The sequence below is a fragment of the Trichoplusia ni genome, chromosome 22 (genome assembly GCF_003590095.1).
Source record: "Trichoplusia ni isolate ovarian cell line Hi5 chromosome 22, tn1, whole genome shotgun sequence".
Taxonomy (NCBI): Eukaryota; Metazoa; Arthropoda; class Insecta; order Lepidoptera; family Noctuidae; genus Trichoplusia; species Trichoplusia ni.
The window spans coordinates 420,173-435,060 of NC_039499.1; the positions used below are offsets into that span (position 1 = coordinate 420,173).

At 32.9% G+C, this 14,888-nt stretch overlaps 4 protein-coding genes across 10 annotated transcripts in view; 3 read left to right on the plus strand and 1 right to left on the minus strand.

The window, feature by feature from the left end:
• The first annotated feature begins 124 nt into the window (after positions 1 to 124).
• On the plus strand, positions 125 to 1,906 carry LOC113504414. Its single transcript, XM_026886675.1, has 3 exons — positions 125 to 412; positions 752 to 954; positions 1,536 to 1,906. Exons 1-3 carry the CDS (start codon positions 332 to 334, stop codon positions 1,852 to 1,854), a joined length of 603 nt encoding a protein of 200 aa, XP_026742476.1. The 5' UTR covers positions 125 to 331; the 3' UTR covers positions 1,855 to 1,906.
• A 2,041-nt stretch (positions 1,907 to 3,947) lies between these two features.
• Positions 3,948 to 8,692, minus strand: LOC113504422 (ribosomal protein S6 kinase beta-2). Its single transcript, XM_026886692.1, has 9 exons — positions 8,397 to 8,692; positions 8,079 to 8,119; positions 7,739 to 8,000; positions 7,403 to 7,536; positions 7,129 to 7,320; positions 6,653 to 6,743; positions 5,927 to 6,169; positions 5,631 to 5,738; positions 3,948 to 5,386 (listed from the first exon to the last, which is right to left on the minus strand). The coding sequence occupies exons 1-9, from the start codon at positions 8,493 to 8,495 to the stop codon at positions 5,198 to 5,200; spliced, it is 1,359 nt and encodes a 452-aa protein (XP_026742493.1). The 5' UTR covers positions 8,496 to 8,692; the 3' UTR covers positions 3,948 to 5,197.
• A 427-nt stretch (positions 8,693 to 9,119) lies between these two features.
• Positions 9,120 to 14,888, plus strand: part of LOC113504419 (phosphatase and actin regulator 4B) — a 48,626-nt gene continuing 42,857 nt past the window's right edge. For 2 of the 7 annotated variants that reach the window (XM_026886683.1, XM_026886684.1), the window contains exons 1-2: positions 9,120 to 9,379; positions 12,108 to 12,209. In XM_026886683.1, coding sequence (XP_026742484.1) covers positions 9,289 to 9,379; positions 12,108 to 12,209 — 193 coding nt within the window. In that variant the 5' untranslated portion in view covers positions 9,120 to 9,288. Of the gene's footprint in view, positions 9,380 to 12,107; positions 12,210 to 12,872; positions 13,304 to 14,048; positions 14,590 to 14,888 lie in introns of those variants that run through there. The other 5 variants (XM_026886685.1, XM_026886686.1, XM_026886688.1 and 2 more) reach the window with 4 other exon arrangements.
• LOC113504426 lies at positions 10,417 to 12,016 on the plus strand. The gene has a single exon (XM_026886700.1). It carries the CDS (start codon positions 11,071 to 11,073, stop codon positions 11,917 to 11,919), a length of 849 nt encoding a protein of 282 aa, XP_026742501.1. The 5' UTR covers positions 10,417 to 11,070; the 3' UTR covers positions 11,920 to 12,016.

Sequence of the window (14,888 nt, forward strand, 5' to 3'; positions counted from 1 at the left end):
ATTTCATTATAATTCAGAGCATATTTTCAACAACAAACTTTTCTTCATGTCTAGGTTCACTGATAATTTAGTCAGTAAAAAAACGGAAGACTCATTTTTTCCCAAAGACAAAAAATATTACCTTACCTGTGCTTGACTGCTATGCAAAGGTTGTCGAAATGTCAATAAATATTTCATTAGAGCGCCAATTCTAGATTTGTGATTTCCGTTTTACGTTTTTCAAGAACTTTTGTACACATTTACTGCATGAGATTGAGAAGATAGCGTATTGTTTTGGAAGCATTTTAAATTATTTGGTTCTGCATATTTTCAAAACTGCAAACATTCTAAAATGACTTCGTCCCCGAAATACAAAAACTTAGTGTGCCGACCAAAGCAGTCTCCTATTGAGATAAAAGAAAAGATGAGAAAGGTAAGAAGATTGGGTCCTTGATGTTCTCAAGTATTGATTACTAATAATCCTTTATCTACTGACTCATACTCATATGATGTGACATGTAAAACTTGTTTTCAGTAACCAGCACAATTTAATGGCATGAGCTGTATATTTACTATTTATCAATACTAACTGTTTATGTTTTCTTGAATGTAAAACTGGACACCCAAATAAATTAATTTGACTGTAGCTTGCCTTTATTTTGTAGATATACACAAAACAGTTTATTTGCATGCAACTGTTGATTTATTGTTACAATCCAACATTTTAAAATCCAAACTTACTATCTTGACTGTCTTAAATATTCCATTCCAGAATTACAAAAGCAAAATACAAAATTGTCGAGGTTTGCTCATGGACAAACTTCGGGGGCCACTTGTTGAAGAAGATCTATGCAATACCATAACTGATATCTACAAAAGCATGTTCAATTACACTAATGGCATTGATATAAATGATGAGGAACTTGAAATAATGGAAGAACTTAAAAAGGAGCTTATACAGGAAGAGATGGAATGGTAAGCTGTTTCTCTAAAGTACCTGCCATATGTTAACTAACAAACAGAGGTCACTTGGTAAAATACTACTACTTAAGTTAAAAAATCCCACAATAATAATTAAGATTGTGTAGAAATATACTTCTACTTGATTATTTACCCAAACAGTGATACTCTATATAATATAGATAAGTCATGTTTCTAATAATTTGTTTTACAACTCTTAACACTTACTTTTAGCCCAGGAACTAAAGGCAATTTAAAAAAAATATTGGTTCATAATAACCAATGTTCATATATTTACTAGCTTTTCGCCTGCGGCTTCGCCCGCATGGATGTCAGTTATATCGCGTTTCCAAGAGAACTCTTTAAAAGTCTGAGATAAAAACTACCCTATGTTCTTTCTCAAGGTCAAATCTATCTCTGTACCAAATTAGATGTGAAAGCGTAATAGACAGATAGACAGAGTTACTTTCGCATTTATAATATTAGTAGGAATAGTAGGGATGCCAGTAATTGTTGCCCTGTTAACAGCAGAAGTAGGAGAGATAATGAATTTATTCATCAAATTCTTTTACTTGATAAACGATTACATTTTACAGGTGCATCAAAGAATATGAAAGATTCCAACAAGATAATGTTGACTGGTCCTCTATTGAAGAAGACAATGATGTGATATGCCCAGTCTGTCAGAAGACTAACATCCAGCTCAATAATGGATATGTAAAGTGCAGCACTTGCAGTAGTTCTGTGAAAACTAATAAATCATTACCAGAAATAAAAAGGTCTATTTTAGGCACAGTAGAGAGTCATAGTGCTGTGTGTACAACAGATGCACAATTTGGTTTAGTGTCAGAAACTAGTGAAAGTCATGTTTATCTAATTTGTGATAGCTGTGCAGAAATGAAATTAATCATTTAATTTAAAATTACAAAGTTGCCTTGTTTACTTGTATATTTTTATCAATAACAGCGAATATTATGGTTTTTTTTTTAAATTAATAAATAATCTTTTAGTTTGCCTACAACTCTTTGTTAAGTTTTAAGTTATTTTGGAGCACTCAGCAGAGCTGTGTTCTTTTCTAATATTTATTATTCTAAATTGGTTTTTATTCATAAAAATTTTAACTTCTGAAGTTGTTATCATTCAATGTAAAAATCAGTAAGACTGTGATGATTATAGTTTTTAAGTATTGTAATGTAAAAGTTAAGTAGGTATGTAAGTTTAAACTATTGTTATATTTTGCATAATTTTCAGATAGTACAACTACAAAGTGCTCTAACTATCAATTAAATAATATGTTTATTGTTACTGAAGTGGTGAAACATAAGTGTATCTGGTATTGATAATTAAAAATATTTTGGAGTACCTAAATAAGGTTTTATTCTAATTTGACCTGGCCTGGATTGAGGCCTTCTGTACTATATGGATAAATGTCGAACCAAAGAAATCTTGCTTACAGTCATAATTTACTCCACACGATTTTGCAAGGGCTGGATCATGACCAGTTAGCTGTTGGTGCATAATGGAGGTACTTACGTGTCCTTTATGCGATGTCTTGGGATCCAGCTAATAAGGTTTTATAATATTATTTTTCAATAAACTTCCTCTAAGTTTATATTAAAAAAATCACTTAGGTATTCACTTATGCAACGAAGGTGGTCGTAGCTGCAGAACAGGACCAACACATCGCGAGGGTAGATCGTTTTCTGACTGGTAATATTCACTCGGAATTGATCGAGTTTACCCCATTAACATGGTAACACTACCAACAGACTTATGTACTTCTCTTACTTTTACTCACTTTCTTGTTCATTTGTTTTTCATTCCGGATGTATTTTTGTGGCACTTCTCGACTAGTTAGCAGGTAGAATTTTTCAGGGTAGCTTTAAACCCGATGACAATGCAATTTACAAACTATAAGAAAGGCTGGCCCGTTATGATAAGTTAACAGTGGAAGACGCTGCATTATCACAGTTTGACCACAGTCTAATAATCATGAAGTCGTCAAGAACTAGACGAGGCAGTCGTGCGGGGTGTAAGACGCGGGGAAGCCGATCCTGAACTGCGATTGCGAACTTGAAACGTATCTTATTAAGACGCATCTTTCAGGGCTAAGGGTGTTTTTATATTATTTTTGGATTATCCCGCATGCGTAAGCCCCGTAAACGACCTTTTCATACAAGTACTTGTTTTAACACACAAATTTCTGCATGCTGGGCAATTCCGCACGATATTAAAAACACCCCAACGCGTTTTTTTTTATTTATTTAAAATAAGTAAAGATCTCCGGTTTCATCAGTTTCCCAGCACTGAAGAAGGTACCTAATTAAAAATATTGTTTGTAATTGTCCAGTGCGACGAGTGCATAAATATAAGTTTATATATTTGCAGCTTCCATTTTGAAAATGTTATGTTCTTAATAAAATGAATTCGTAATAATTTCAATAATTATAAATACGAGTTTGATAACAAAAGTGCTCAGTGGGAAGATATACGAAATATGTAGGTATGAACAAGACAAAATGAAAGGCATGCGATCAGCTCCTCGTCTTACAGAAGCGCATATAAAGCCGAATAGTTTTGAAAAACAACTTGGTACGAAGATATAAGAAACATGTAGGTATAAACAAGACAAAATGAAAGACATGCGATCAGATCTTCGTCTAACAGATTCACATATACAGCTGAATAATAGTTTTCAAAAACAAAAGGTTCGGTTTGCAGTTCAACCTATACCTAGGAACCGATTCTTTTTCTCAGTAGTGAGTAGTCTATTTATATTATTTTTTCAATTATTGGAAGACAAAACCCACCCATGATCCCTCTTTTTCCCTTCGTGTACCGGGGCAACGGTAACCCTTTCGGACAAACCCGCTGCCCTGGGGTTGTCCTAAACCTGCTTTTTGACTGAGGATTTAGGATTTGGGCGGGTTAATGGATATTTGATAAGCTCCGAGGAATTACAAGTAGTTTAATCGGGTCTATCGCATTGCAAGGAAAAAAACTACGGGTTACAAAATAAAAAATGACATTTTAATCAATTCATGAAGCATGGTAACAAGGTATATTGTAAATTATTATTTTGTCATATCGGGGTTAGAACATTTTATTACACGTGATTAATTCCTACCAAAAGATTAGACTAAACGGTAACTTGTATAAAATGTACATTAATTAATAATATGTATGTAGTATAAAACAGTACCATCATTTACCGATATTATTTAATGGGCATCTTTTGTAGTCGAATTCATCCTTAGCATAAAATGGTCAACTATGTGAATTTACTCTAGGCCTGAAAATAAAAGCTTTTCAGTCAGTTCTATAATTGTAATAGTCAACAATTTGTGTAATGTATTTAAGGCATATAGTTATAATCTGTACAATCAGTAAATATCACTAATACGATGCAGCACTGTTTCCATGTTTTAGAATTACTATGCTCTGTATTACCCTTTAAAATTTCAGTTTTAAATAACAATCATTCCTAAACATAAAACACACCTTTATTACGATATATAGTTATACATTATTATTATTATTGCATTCCAATTCTCATAAGCATTTCTTAGGAAGTTCGTTTGATTATAATAAATTACAATAAAAATATAAAGAGTTATTGTACAGATTATGGAAGTAAACAAAGACACACTTGTGTATCATTTCAAACAGAAAAATGGTGACAAATTATCATGAAAGTAAGTAACACCAAATCAGACATTAAATTATATAAAAGAAATTATAGTGGTATACTAAAATGATCTCTATAATTAAACCTATGCATTAATTCATTTTCTATGTTTATTAACTAAGGTTAGTTTTGGCGGGTCTCGGGGTCTCACAATAATAATTGAACTAGGTCACTTCACATAGATGAAACAATTCCTTTAATAAATTTAACAATAATAAGGTAATGAAATATAAATAAACAAACGACATAAATAAATCATTGGATGCATGTATTTGAATAACATACTTTAAGCCGAAACTTCTTCAATGTACTTATATAGTTATTTGTTCATACTGTTTCTGAATGAAATTAAAACACAAAGCCTTTCTTAAATTCTTACAAAACTTTCTAAACGTAACAATGTTACCTCTATCAATTCGATCATTCTAAAATTGTGATTTTCTTTCATAATTCAGGATATCTATGTAACAAAGATAACAGGAAGGATAAACCCGCTTTTCTCATTAATACATACCAGTAGTTAAATTAACACAACACTTATCTATTCAATTATTTCTAAATAGGTACTTACTATATAGGTAAACCTTGAACGTCCATGAGGTCTTCATGTTGTTGAGCGTGCGAGAGCGGGTGCGCAGAGGAGGCGGGGGGCACTGCGAAGTGGTGGTGCTGCGGCCGCGGGCGGCGCGGCGAGCGGGCCGTGATCACGCGCGGCTTGTGGATCTCGTCCATTACGGACGGCGCCACGTATGTAAAGCCCTACGAAACGTTATAGTGTCACAAACTTAGCTGATTTAACAAAATAATCATGTATTCATTACTAATATTAATAGCTTAAGCGCAATTTAATAAGACCAGTTTTTAACTAATCTATTAATATGATAAACAAACCTGCCTAGGAAATAACATAATGCTTAAAAACATTAAGCCTAATATAGTACATAACTCTCTTTAGATATTATGTTAACTAAAACATTTTTAAATCATAGAAGTATTCAGTTACCTGGAACATAAGGTTGGCACTTTCACTAAGGGTGGATTCATCAGGTGAATCAATTGGTGTTTGAAGTGTAAATCTTGTATCAAACTGTGAAACATCATCATCACTTGTCTGAAAATAAACAAGAGCTTGTTACTTACACAAGATATTGGTTTCATAATTTTTAAATGCAAAAACTGCAAATTGATTGCAAGGGTCTAATAACATTCTTAGGTAAGCGAGGTCAGATAGAATTTAGCAGAGGAAATTGATGTTCATGATATTCAAGGGTGTCTATTATTTGGCTTGATGATTCTTACCAGTCTCGGTTTTATTGGTGGCTCCAGTCTCCTAGCAAACACATCATCCCAATGGGTGTGTTTGAAGAATGCGTGACCGCGCACTGCGGCTGCGCCCTGAGCGCCCAAGCGCTGTGTTTCTGAACGTTTCATTAAGCGCCGTATCAAATCACGCGCATCTTGTGTTAGATAGGCAGGAAGCATTAGTTTACCTTTTAATATTTTTTCTATAGTTTTTGTACGATTATCTCCAGTAAATGGTGGCTGAAATTTGGAACATAGTATCAATAAATAAAGTTCTTTAAACTATAAAAAAAAAGTTCTTTCAGCTTTCTTTCTTTAGCAGTCTTTGAGCACCACATAAATATTGCCCTATAACTTTTTTTATGGACGATTGCAGACCTTATACCAGTAAACAATTATGTGATCTACAAGATTGATCTATCAGTTCTTCTATCACACAAAGATAATAATGTGATGAATACATGATGGTAATTGTTTATGTTTTATTAAAATAAATGTTAGTAAAACTGAATCTCAAGTAGTATTTATTCTAAATATAACTATTATGAAACTTTTATTGAGATTAGATAAGATAGCAATAAAATTTTTGCTTAACAGATGCAATATCGTTTCACATATCAGGATTTTTATGGCTGGCAAAAAGTAATGTAAACAATATTATACTATCCCACTTTGTTACAATATTTGTTAATTATTAATTCATCTATTTTAAAGAAAACATACCTGTCCAATGAGCATGTCATACATTAATGCTCCTAGACTCCACCAATCTACTGCTTTTCCATGACCACTCCTTGTAAGTATCTCAGGAGCCCTGAAATTATATAACAGGTTATCTAATAGGAATATATTTATACAAAATGTAATTTATATTAATTAAACTCATTAATTTGATACTTATTTTCCTGGTCAAGGCAGACTCTATGATTGGACACATTCAGTTTTGTCACATAAAATAATCAATTAGCATCCATCATTTGACAATGTAAATACATAATCTAAATTTATGTGTATAGCTTAAGTTGTAAGCATTAACTTTTCAATGTCATTGCCATATTGTAAGAATATAATAACATTCATAAAACTGTGAATTTGACAAGCATAAGCTTTAATAGAGTATTTAAGATGGTCTTACAACAAGCTGTGGAACGCCAGCAGCCTGTATTCAAATGAATAAAAATGAAAGCATTCATACTCACATGTACTCAATGGTGCCGCAGAAAGTATGAGTCACTATGCCTTCTTGGATGTGCTCTTTACACAATCCAAAATCTGTAAGTTTTACATGACCTTGTGCATCCAAGAGCACATTCTCAGGTTTTAAATCGCGATAAATTATTCCAAGACTGTGCAAGTGTTCCAATGCTAGTATGATTTCTGATAAATAGAAGCTAAAACAAATATAAATTTATTGGTACATTTAGATGTTGTATAAGTATGAGTGATGAGATTGATGAGAAATAAAGTACTAACCATGCTGTATCCTCCAGAAATATACCCTCACGTTCAAGGTGCATAAAAAGTTCACCACCACTCAAATATTCTAAGATTAAGTATAATTTGCCTCCAGTTTGGAAAGCATATACTAATTCAACTATGAATGGATGCTGAAAGATATAAATTATGAGTAACAAAGATTTTTGCCATTAGAAAAAGGACTGGTTTTAAAAAGCACTTGCATCAATAACATTCTTTATGAAAAAAATTGGGTGGTAATTAGTTCATGTTAATTTCATTTAACACTTATTAGGTGAATGCATTTATTGGTACAAGTGAGCCTGAGCACATATTTTTTGAATCTTCAGTTACCTTCACAGCTTCCAAAATATTTCTTTCTGCTTTAGTGTGAGCAGTATCCTTTTGATTGCGTACAATAGAAGCTTTTTTAAGAACTTTCATAGCAAAGTGAGCACCTGCATCAGGGCCAGTACATTTGCGAACTTGGAAAACTTTGCCATATCCTCCCTTCCCCAAAACTTTGCGTAATTCAAAATCTTGAGGACCAAGACGTTTACAAAGACCAGGATTCACATTATCTTCTGAAAGCTGAATAGTTTCAGACCCCTCAGTCCTAAAAAATAACACAATATTATTAGTCTGATATTCAAATAGATATATACATAATATAACATTTAAGATTTCTACTTACTCTACAATAGCGTTCACATGGAGCTCGGGATCATAATCCACCTAGAACACCAAATGCTTTATCATAACATTGAACTTATGACACTGTGTTATAAATGAATTTAGGCAATAATATCATACAGACTAATATAAAAAGCATATTAGCAGTCACGTCGGTGTAACGGTTAAGAAAAATATCGATGTCTTACTTTCTTATAAAGAAATTATATATAATCAACTGCGACGAATTTTATCCTTGACAATCAAGAGAATATGGAACAAGGTTTTAGGTTAAGTAATAATGAGGTGCCTCTAAACGTATATTATAACTAATGTGTACCTCATCGACTTCTATTATATCGTCTTCATCCGAATCTCCAACAGTAACAGTATCCACATCTAAATCCAAATCAAAAACACCAGCCATATACGATGACATTTCAAGAATATCACATCAGCCACTACAGTTCTTTATAATTGTATAATATATAAAAATTGTTGTTATTGACTTTGGGAATAGTTTAACAGTTAAATGAAAAAGTTTATTTTTACGAATAAAGTATTTTTTACTAAAAAAGCATAGATACGCTATCTATCACCAACATGAATTTGAGAATGTGGTTGTGATTTCGTGAACGAAGTGAAGTTATGAACGACAAGACCATAGGTTATATACTTCCGAAACGTAACATTGCAAAACTTACTAAATTATTACTATAACACCGAACTTCGAATTGTTCAATTACTATTTAAGAATATGCAAGGAGCAATTATTTATTACTGGATTAATATTGCATAAAAATTTGCAGGATTTTACATTTTATTGTCAAGAGCTTTTTATTAAGCAAAATTTTACTATGAAATAATTCTAGAAAACGGAATAGTATTGTAATATACATACATATGTAATATAATTGTAATACACAAAACGTTTAAACAGTTTTCTGACATGATTAATATTGTTTTGTTTCGTAAGAAAAAATAAAATATTATATTATAGGGCCGTTAATTTTCGAACGCATCTCAAGTCGCTTTTTTATCTGTGATCTTTAAGTCGGAGGTTTCTGTCATCTGTCTGAAACAGAGGGTGTAAACATGATATTTATGAAGAGTGCTTTTTTACTTTTATAGTTGTTTTTACATAACATACTGGTGAAATATAAAATATGATTGAAATTGACTAAAGATTGTGATACTTTTTATACGTAGTACTTAGCGTTTGAATATTTTCAATGGCTAGTGACAACGACAAAAGTTCTAATAATCATAACTTGGAAGGTTCTCTAAAGAGTAACAAAAAGCCCGTGAACAGTGGAAGTACTGGTAAGCGCCCTTTTCATTTATTATTTTGATAAGTCCTTCATGAGAACACCGGATAATCAAGTTTGATCGTGAGTAACCTCGTGAGACCGAAATGCTGCCATTAAAGCTATCTCGTTTGCCAAAAACTTAACGATCTACCCGATAACCGCATTCTAACTGGTCACAAACATGTTTTGTTGTTACTTGCGTTACTTTTCCTATAAATAATGTGCAGTTTTATTAAAAAGTTTTCAAAGTGTAAGTTAAAACTTATCAAATCATGACAGGTTGTGACAAACATCAGTTCATATAACATACATATGTATAGATGGAGACACGTTAATACATGTAAACCTGTTAGGTTTGTTTATTAAAAAAAAAACTGTTAAAATAAATTATTGGTTTGTTGCAAAATGTACTTTTACTCCACTTCTATTTCAATTCATAGGCAAAGGAGACAGCTAAAAATATCACAAGCTTAGTGTTTTATAATTTCAGTGTTATAAATAATGTACCATCATTCAACAAGGTGTAACAGTATTATATTATTTGATATCTATCATCATTATTGGTGTCTATATTGAATAACTGGAACTATTTTAGTACTGTTGGGTCTAGTTAGTTGATAAAAGTAATATGATGAGTTATTTTGTTATTTGAGTGCCTTCATCTCCCAAAGCTGCTTGAAGTATCATGTTTTAAAACTATTGAAATAACATATAATATCCTCAGTAGAAATTGAATACAAAATATTATACTGCTCTAGATCTGGACCTAAAACCAAATTGAATGTAATGAAATAAATTTTGGGCTTTTCGGTAAAATATAATTATATATTGTGACCCTTAAATGTTGTCTTTGTGGTTTTAACATATTTTTTTTTTTTATAACATTTTTATTTTTACCCACACTAAAAATGGTATCCAAAATGACATCCTACAGTAGTGCACCTAAGAAATAAATAATTAGTGCAATATTATAAACTAAAAATATAATATAAATAATAGAAGCAGAATTGATAAAAAATACTACTTTTATTTATATACAATAAAGCAAGCTCCTATTAAAATAGTTTCGTAATTTCTCTTCAACATGTCATCAAATAATGCTTTCGATACCTACGAAAATGTTTAAGCTGTTGAGCTTTTTCACTTATGTATGCATTTTATTTTCCATCATAGAAAGAACTTTCTGTTTGCAAATATGCAGGTTTATTAAGTACATTTTTTGAATACTTCATCTTATCACTGAAATGTTTCAAAAAAATTTGTTCAATTATCTCACGAAATTACTGTTTACATGATTAACAGTAATTTTGAGATTATTGTTTTCTAATTTTGAGGACTGGTGTATTTACACGGCAAGCTTGCCATTTATTGTTTCGATTTAAGTTAATATACTGCATTCGTTCCATAAATATACCTCTCAAATATATTTTATGATTATGTTTTTTAAACAATATTTGTTACGTCTATAACGATAAATTAAACCAAAGTTCAAATTGTATAACATCATCGCTGTCTTCGTAAACGGAACGCGTCCTGTCAATGTCGGCTGCGAAGTTGGAGAATGACGTTTCATTTTGTAAACAATCGTTATTCTAAGTACAATATTAAATTTGATTGTACAGGAATATTTGCCTTTGGAAAATTCTTGTACGCTCTTCCTTATTTTCCTCTAAAATGAATAAAAAATAACGTAAAACATACAACATGGGTTTGACTCTAGAAGAAAGTACTACTGAGGAAGTAGCACCCCTGCTGCATGAAATAGTAAAAAGAATTTTAGCTGAGAGCAAAACGTTTGATTCAATACAAAAAGATTTTCTATTTGTTATGATTGTAGTGCTGATGATAGAGAATGGCTTTATACTTACAAATAATCATGTGGAGATAGATCCTATGCAATCATTCAATTCAGTACTGTTATCTAGATGGAAGCAACCCTCTGGAATCTACGAAACCACATTCATCCTGTCAGGATTTAAAAATGTTACTCTAAAAGTGATAATGAGTCCACTTGGAGCAACTGTTCTAGTGAATGTAGTAGCTAATGAGCTGAACCATGAAACATACACCATCTGTTTACCAATCAGCCGTTATGTGGTCTCACCACAAGCAACATCCATTCCAATGATATTTCGAGACTTGAAACACTTTTCAACAACATTCAAAAATAAAATAATATCTGCCGTTAAAAGCAAAATACTAAGTCACCATGGTTATCCCAGTGCAAGTTTAGCTGGATTACCTGAAGAAGTGCTTTTTAAAATAATGCTAAACTTACCTGTTCAAGATATCCTTAGTATATGTAAAACCAACTCAAGGCTGAAAATGTTGCTTGACAATGACAGTTTGTGGTACTCGTTGTGCAAGAGGGATTTTGAGTGTAATTCTCAGGCAGATGTTAGAAACTGGAAGGAACTGTATAAACAAATTTATATTGTGGAACTGGACAAGCAACAAAGGAGTATGAATAGAGCGGCTGGGAGCATGCATGACTATATGGACTACTCAGATTATGTATCCTACATTGATAATCCAATGTGGAACATTATTTGAATGCTTATGATAGCAATAATCAATTTAAATATTTTAGTTTTTATTGTTATGCACTACATGTTGAAGAGTTTCAATAAATGATCAAATAAGCTTTTAATTTTATTTTCATATCCCAGGTCATGTTATGATGTCTCTTTTGCTTTTTATTTAATATTTTTGTACATAAAAGCTTTATATATTTTACTTAGGTGAGAACGAGGACAAACCAAATCTGGGTGTGCTTCCTGTGGGAAAAGGTGGACGCCATTTATCTATTCCATTTGATTCCGCAACAGCCAATGGCGATATAAGTGAGTACATCAATTTTGTAAAATCAAAGTAAACTTTTATGAAGTTAAATAATGATTTCTCTTCTAATAATAAATGATATAAGCAGTAGTATTGCAATTTACATAAACACACAGATATGGCTTGTCCAGCTAAAGCTGGCCCATTTCACAGATGTCATCTCCTTCGCTACATACTCACGTATGATAAAATTGCGTATTTGATTAGTTTTATACAAATTACTAAGAACTAAGTACATACAATATTATAAGGTATAGCTTAACCAAATGCATTTGTAACCTACTCTCAAATTTATAATTTCGTAAATATAAAGGGTAGAAGTAATTTACAAATTATTATGGTATTCTGGTACTTTCCTCTGGTTTGACACGGTTTGAATCATAAGAACGTTATTCTTAACTTTTGTTAATTTCATTATATTAGAACAGACCAAAGTAATTACATGTAAGCTTTAGATTACACAAATTCTTCAAGGTTACAATTATCTCAATACTTATTTAGATAGTGTGCTTATATTTTTATCGTCGTCAATCAAATTTTGTAAAAAGTGAATCTGGACCAGGTTCAACCTGGTAACTGGAAACTGAACTGATTTTTATTTCAATTATACTATTTATGTGATCGGTTATCCATTTCGTGTGATGCGCTAGTAAAATTACGTAAAAATATATTTAAATTGAATTATATGCAGACATTCTGAATAGGGCGTTTACTACACAGAAAGGCTCGTATAAACGACACACAGTACACGTGTTTGCTCGGGGGGCGGAGGGCCTGGCTCGCGGCGGGCGCTAGCTAGAGCAACAGAAGGGGTGAGGGATGCGCGCGTGAGATGCGCCGCGCAGCCTCCGATCGCTCACGCTTCTGTGGCGCCGCCATCGGCGAGTTGTCGCGAGTTCTGTGAGCTGGACGCCACGCTAATAGTGCTTCGTAGAAGTAGGGGCCTTCTGTGCCGTGTTTATTGTGCTGATGGGCTGGTTTAGGTGAACGGCCGTGGAGGGCCCACGGGCGGTGCGAGACAGACCGCCGTGGCGGTGCTACGGACCCATGCTTACTCACAGTCGATCTGACGGCGATTTCCCTGTGTACACTAGAGGTGAGAGTGACGGCTGTTTCTGATTATATTATTGCAACGAACTGATTTGTTATTTATCTCATGTTCTGTTGATTACGACCGAAACGTTTTGGTAAAACTATATGTCTACTCGCCTCTACAAATCGCCCTTACGGCGTCATTTCCTAGATTTAAACGATGTCCTATGTTTGGCATCCATAACTACTTTATTTAATATCGTTGACGGATGAACGTCGACGGATGTCCTAGAGTGATGTGTTGATCGATTAGTATTTTCAGATTTAGAAGCTAATTGGGGTTCTCCTTGTTTCTAGATGCACTGATATTCTGATAGTTTTAGTATAAACTGATTAGCCTGGAAATAACAAGTTAAAAAATAGCTTAAGTCTATACATGCTACTATGTGCATTGATTAAGTATTATGTTACTTTATTTAAGCTTCATCGCCTACATTATACGCTACATAGGTTTCTAGCATGAAAATATGGTTCGCTTATTTTCTAGGGCAATAGACATCTATTTATAAATAAGGGCTACACGCTTAATCTAATCCCAACCGAGCCCATCATCAAAAGCGCTGAATATGCTTATTCGAGGGTAACACTTTTAAAATTCGTTTATCACGCCAATATCTGTTTCGTGTTCAATCTTTTTAACGTAGTCAATAGATTCAGAAAAGATATTCCTTATTAGGAAGAGCTCGGATGCCTCGAATGAATAGTAGTGCTGTGTTCAAATGCGGGAATCCATGTTGACTGAATGACATTTTGCAATAGTGTGAGTAGTGTGACAGGAAAATCGCGCTTAACTAATCCATAACGCATTCTGACGTAAAATACTAGTTACTTGCCGTCCTTTATTAGTGTCACACCGGCTTTGCAAGCCCTTATACATCTCTGCACATGCCTTTATTGTAACTACTTAATTAAATGTTATTAATTCTATTAAATAAATAAGTAATTCACATAATATGCTGACCTTGTTAATACCCTGATTGCTATTTGCTGTGACGAAATCAATATGATCAAACACCAATAGAGAAACATTTTGATAAGTTGATGTTATCAATTGCTATCTAATCATTCAGTGCGTAAAGTCTTAGTGTTATTTAAAGTTTCGTACAACTGGGATATCAAAGTGGCTGGTAAAATGTAAATATTTAGTGTGTGCTGCGTTACTGTGAACTGTAGTGTCTGTGATTGTGACCGTCGCCAGTGACAATATGAATGTGTTAAATAAAAAGTTTAGACACAGACCGGTAGACGATGAGATAAGCAGTGATTCTGAAGTTATAGATGAAGAGCATTGTAAGTCAACGCTATCTTGCATACCAAGATATTATTTGTTTAACTACAAGTCAATATATTGCCCTCTATATACATACATCTAACATAGGCCTTACACATCTCCATAGATTACATATTTTACTATTGCACCTTCTAATTGTTTATTACAGCAATTTGATAATTTCACCGTAATTTCAGAAGCATCAACATACGTCCATAATTTCTCTACGCTTTCTATCTTTGAGCCGGTAATGAGTTAGCAACTTATAATTGTTATCTTTAAAACGGACACTTCACTGTTTACATGGGTTACGATGACT

Bases quoted from the DNA above. Each gene is read 5' to 3' on its own strand.
- LOC113504414 (XM_026886675.1), top strand. From the start codon at position 332: ATGACTTCGTCCCCGAAATACAAAAACTTAGTGTGCCGACCAAAGCAG. The intron at 413-751 runs GTAAGAAGATTG...ATTCCATTCCAG, and splicing joins TAAAAGAAAAGATGAGAAAG to AATTACAAAAGCAAAATACA. The intron at 955-1,535 runs GTAAGCTGTTTC...TACATTTTACAG, and splicing joins ATACAGGAAGAGATGGAATG to GTGCATCAAAGAATATGAAA.
- LOC113504422 (XM_026886692.1), bottom strand. From the start codon at position 8,495: ATGTCATCGTATATGGCTGGTGTTTTTGATTTGGATTTAGATGTGGAT. The intron at 8,001-8,078 runs GTAAGTAGAAAT...GTTATTTTTTAG, and splicing joins CATGTGAACGCTATTGTAGA to GACTGAGGGGTCTGAAACTA. The intron at 6,744-7,128 runs GTGAGTATGAAT...ATATAATTTCAG, and splicing joins TGCGGCACCATTGAGTACAT to GGCTCCTGAGATACTTACAA.
- LOC113504426 (XM_026886700.1), top strand. From the start codon at position 11,071: ATGGGTTTGACTCTAGAAGAAAGTACTACTGAGGAAGTAGCACCCCTG.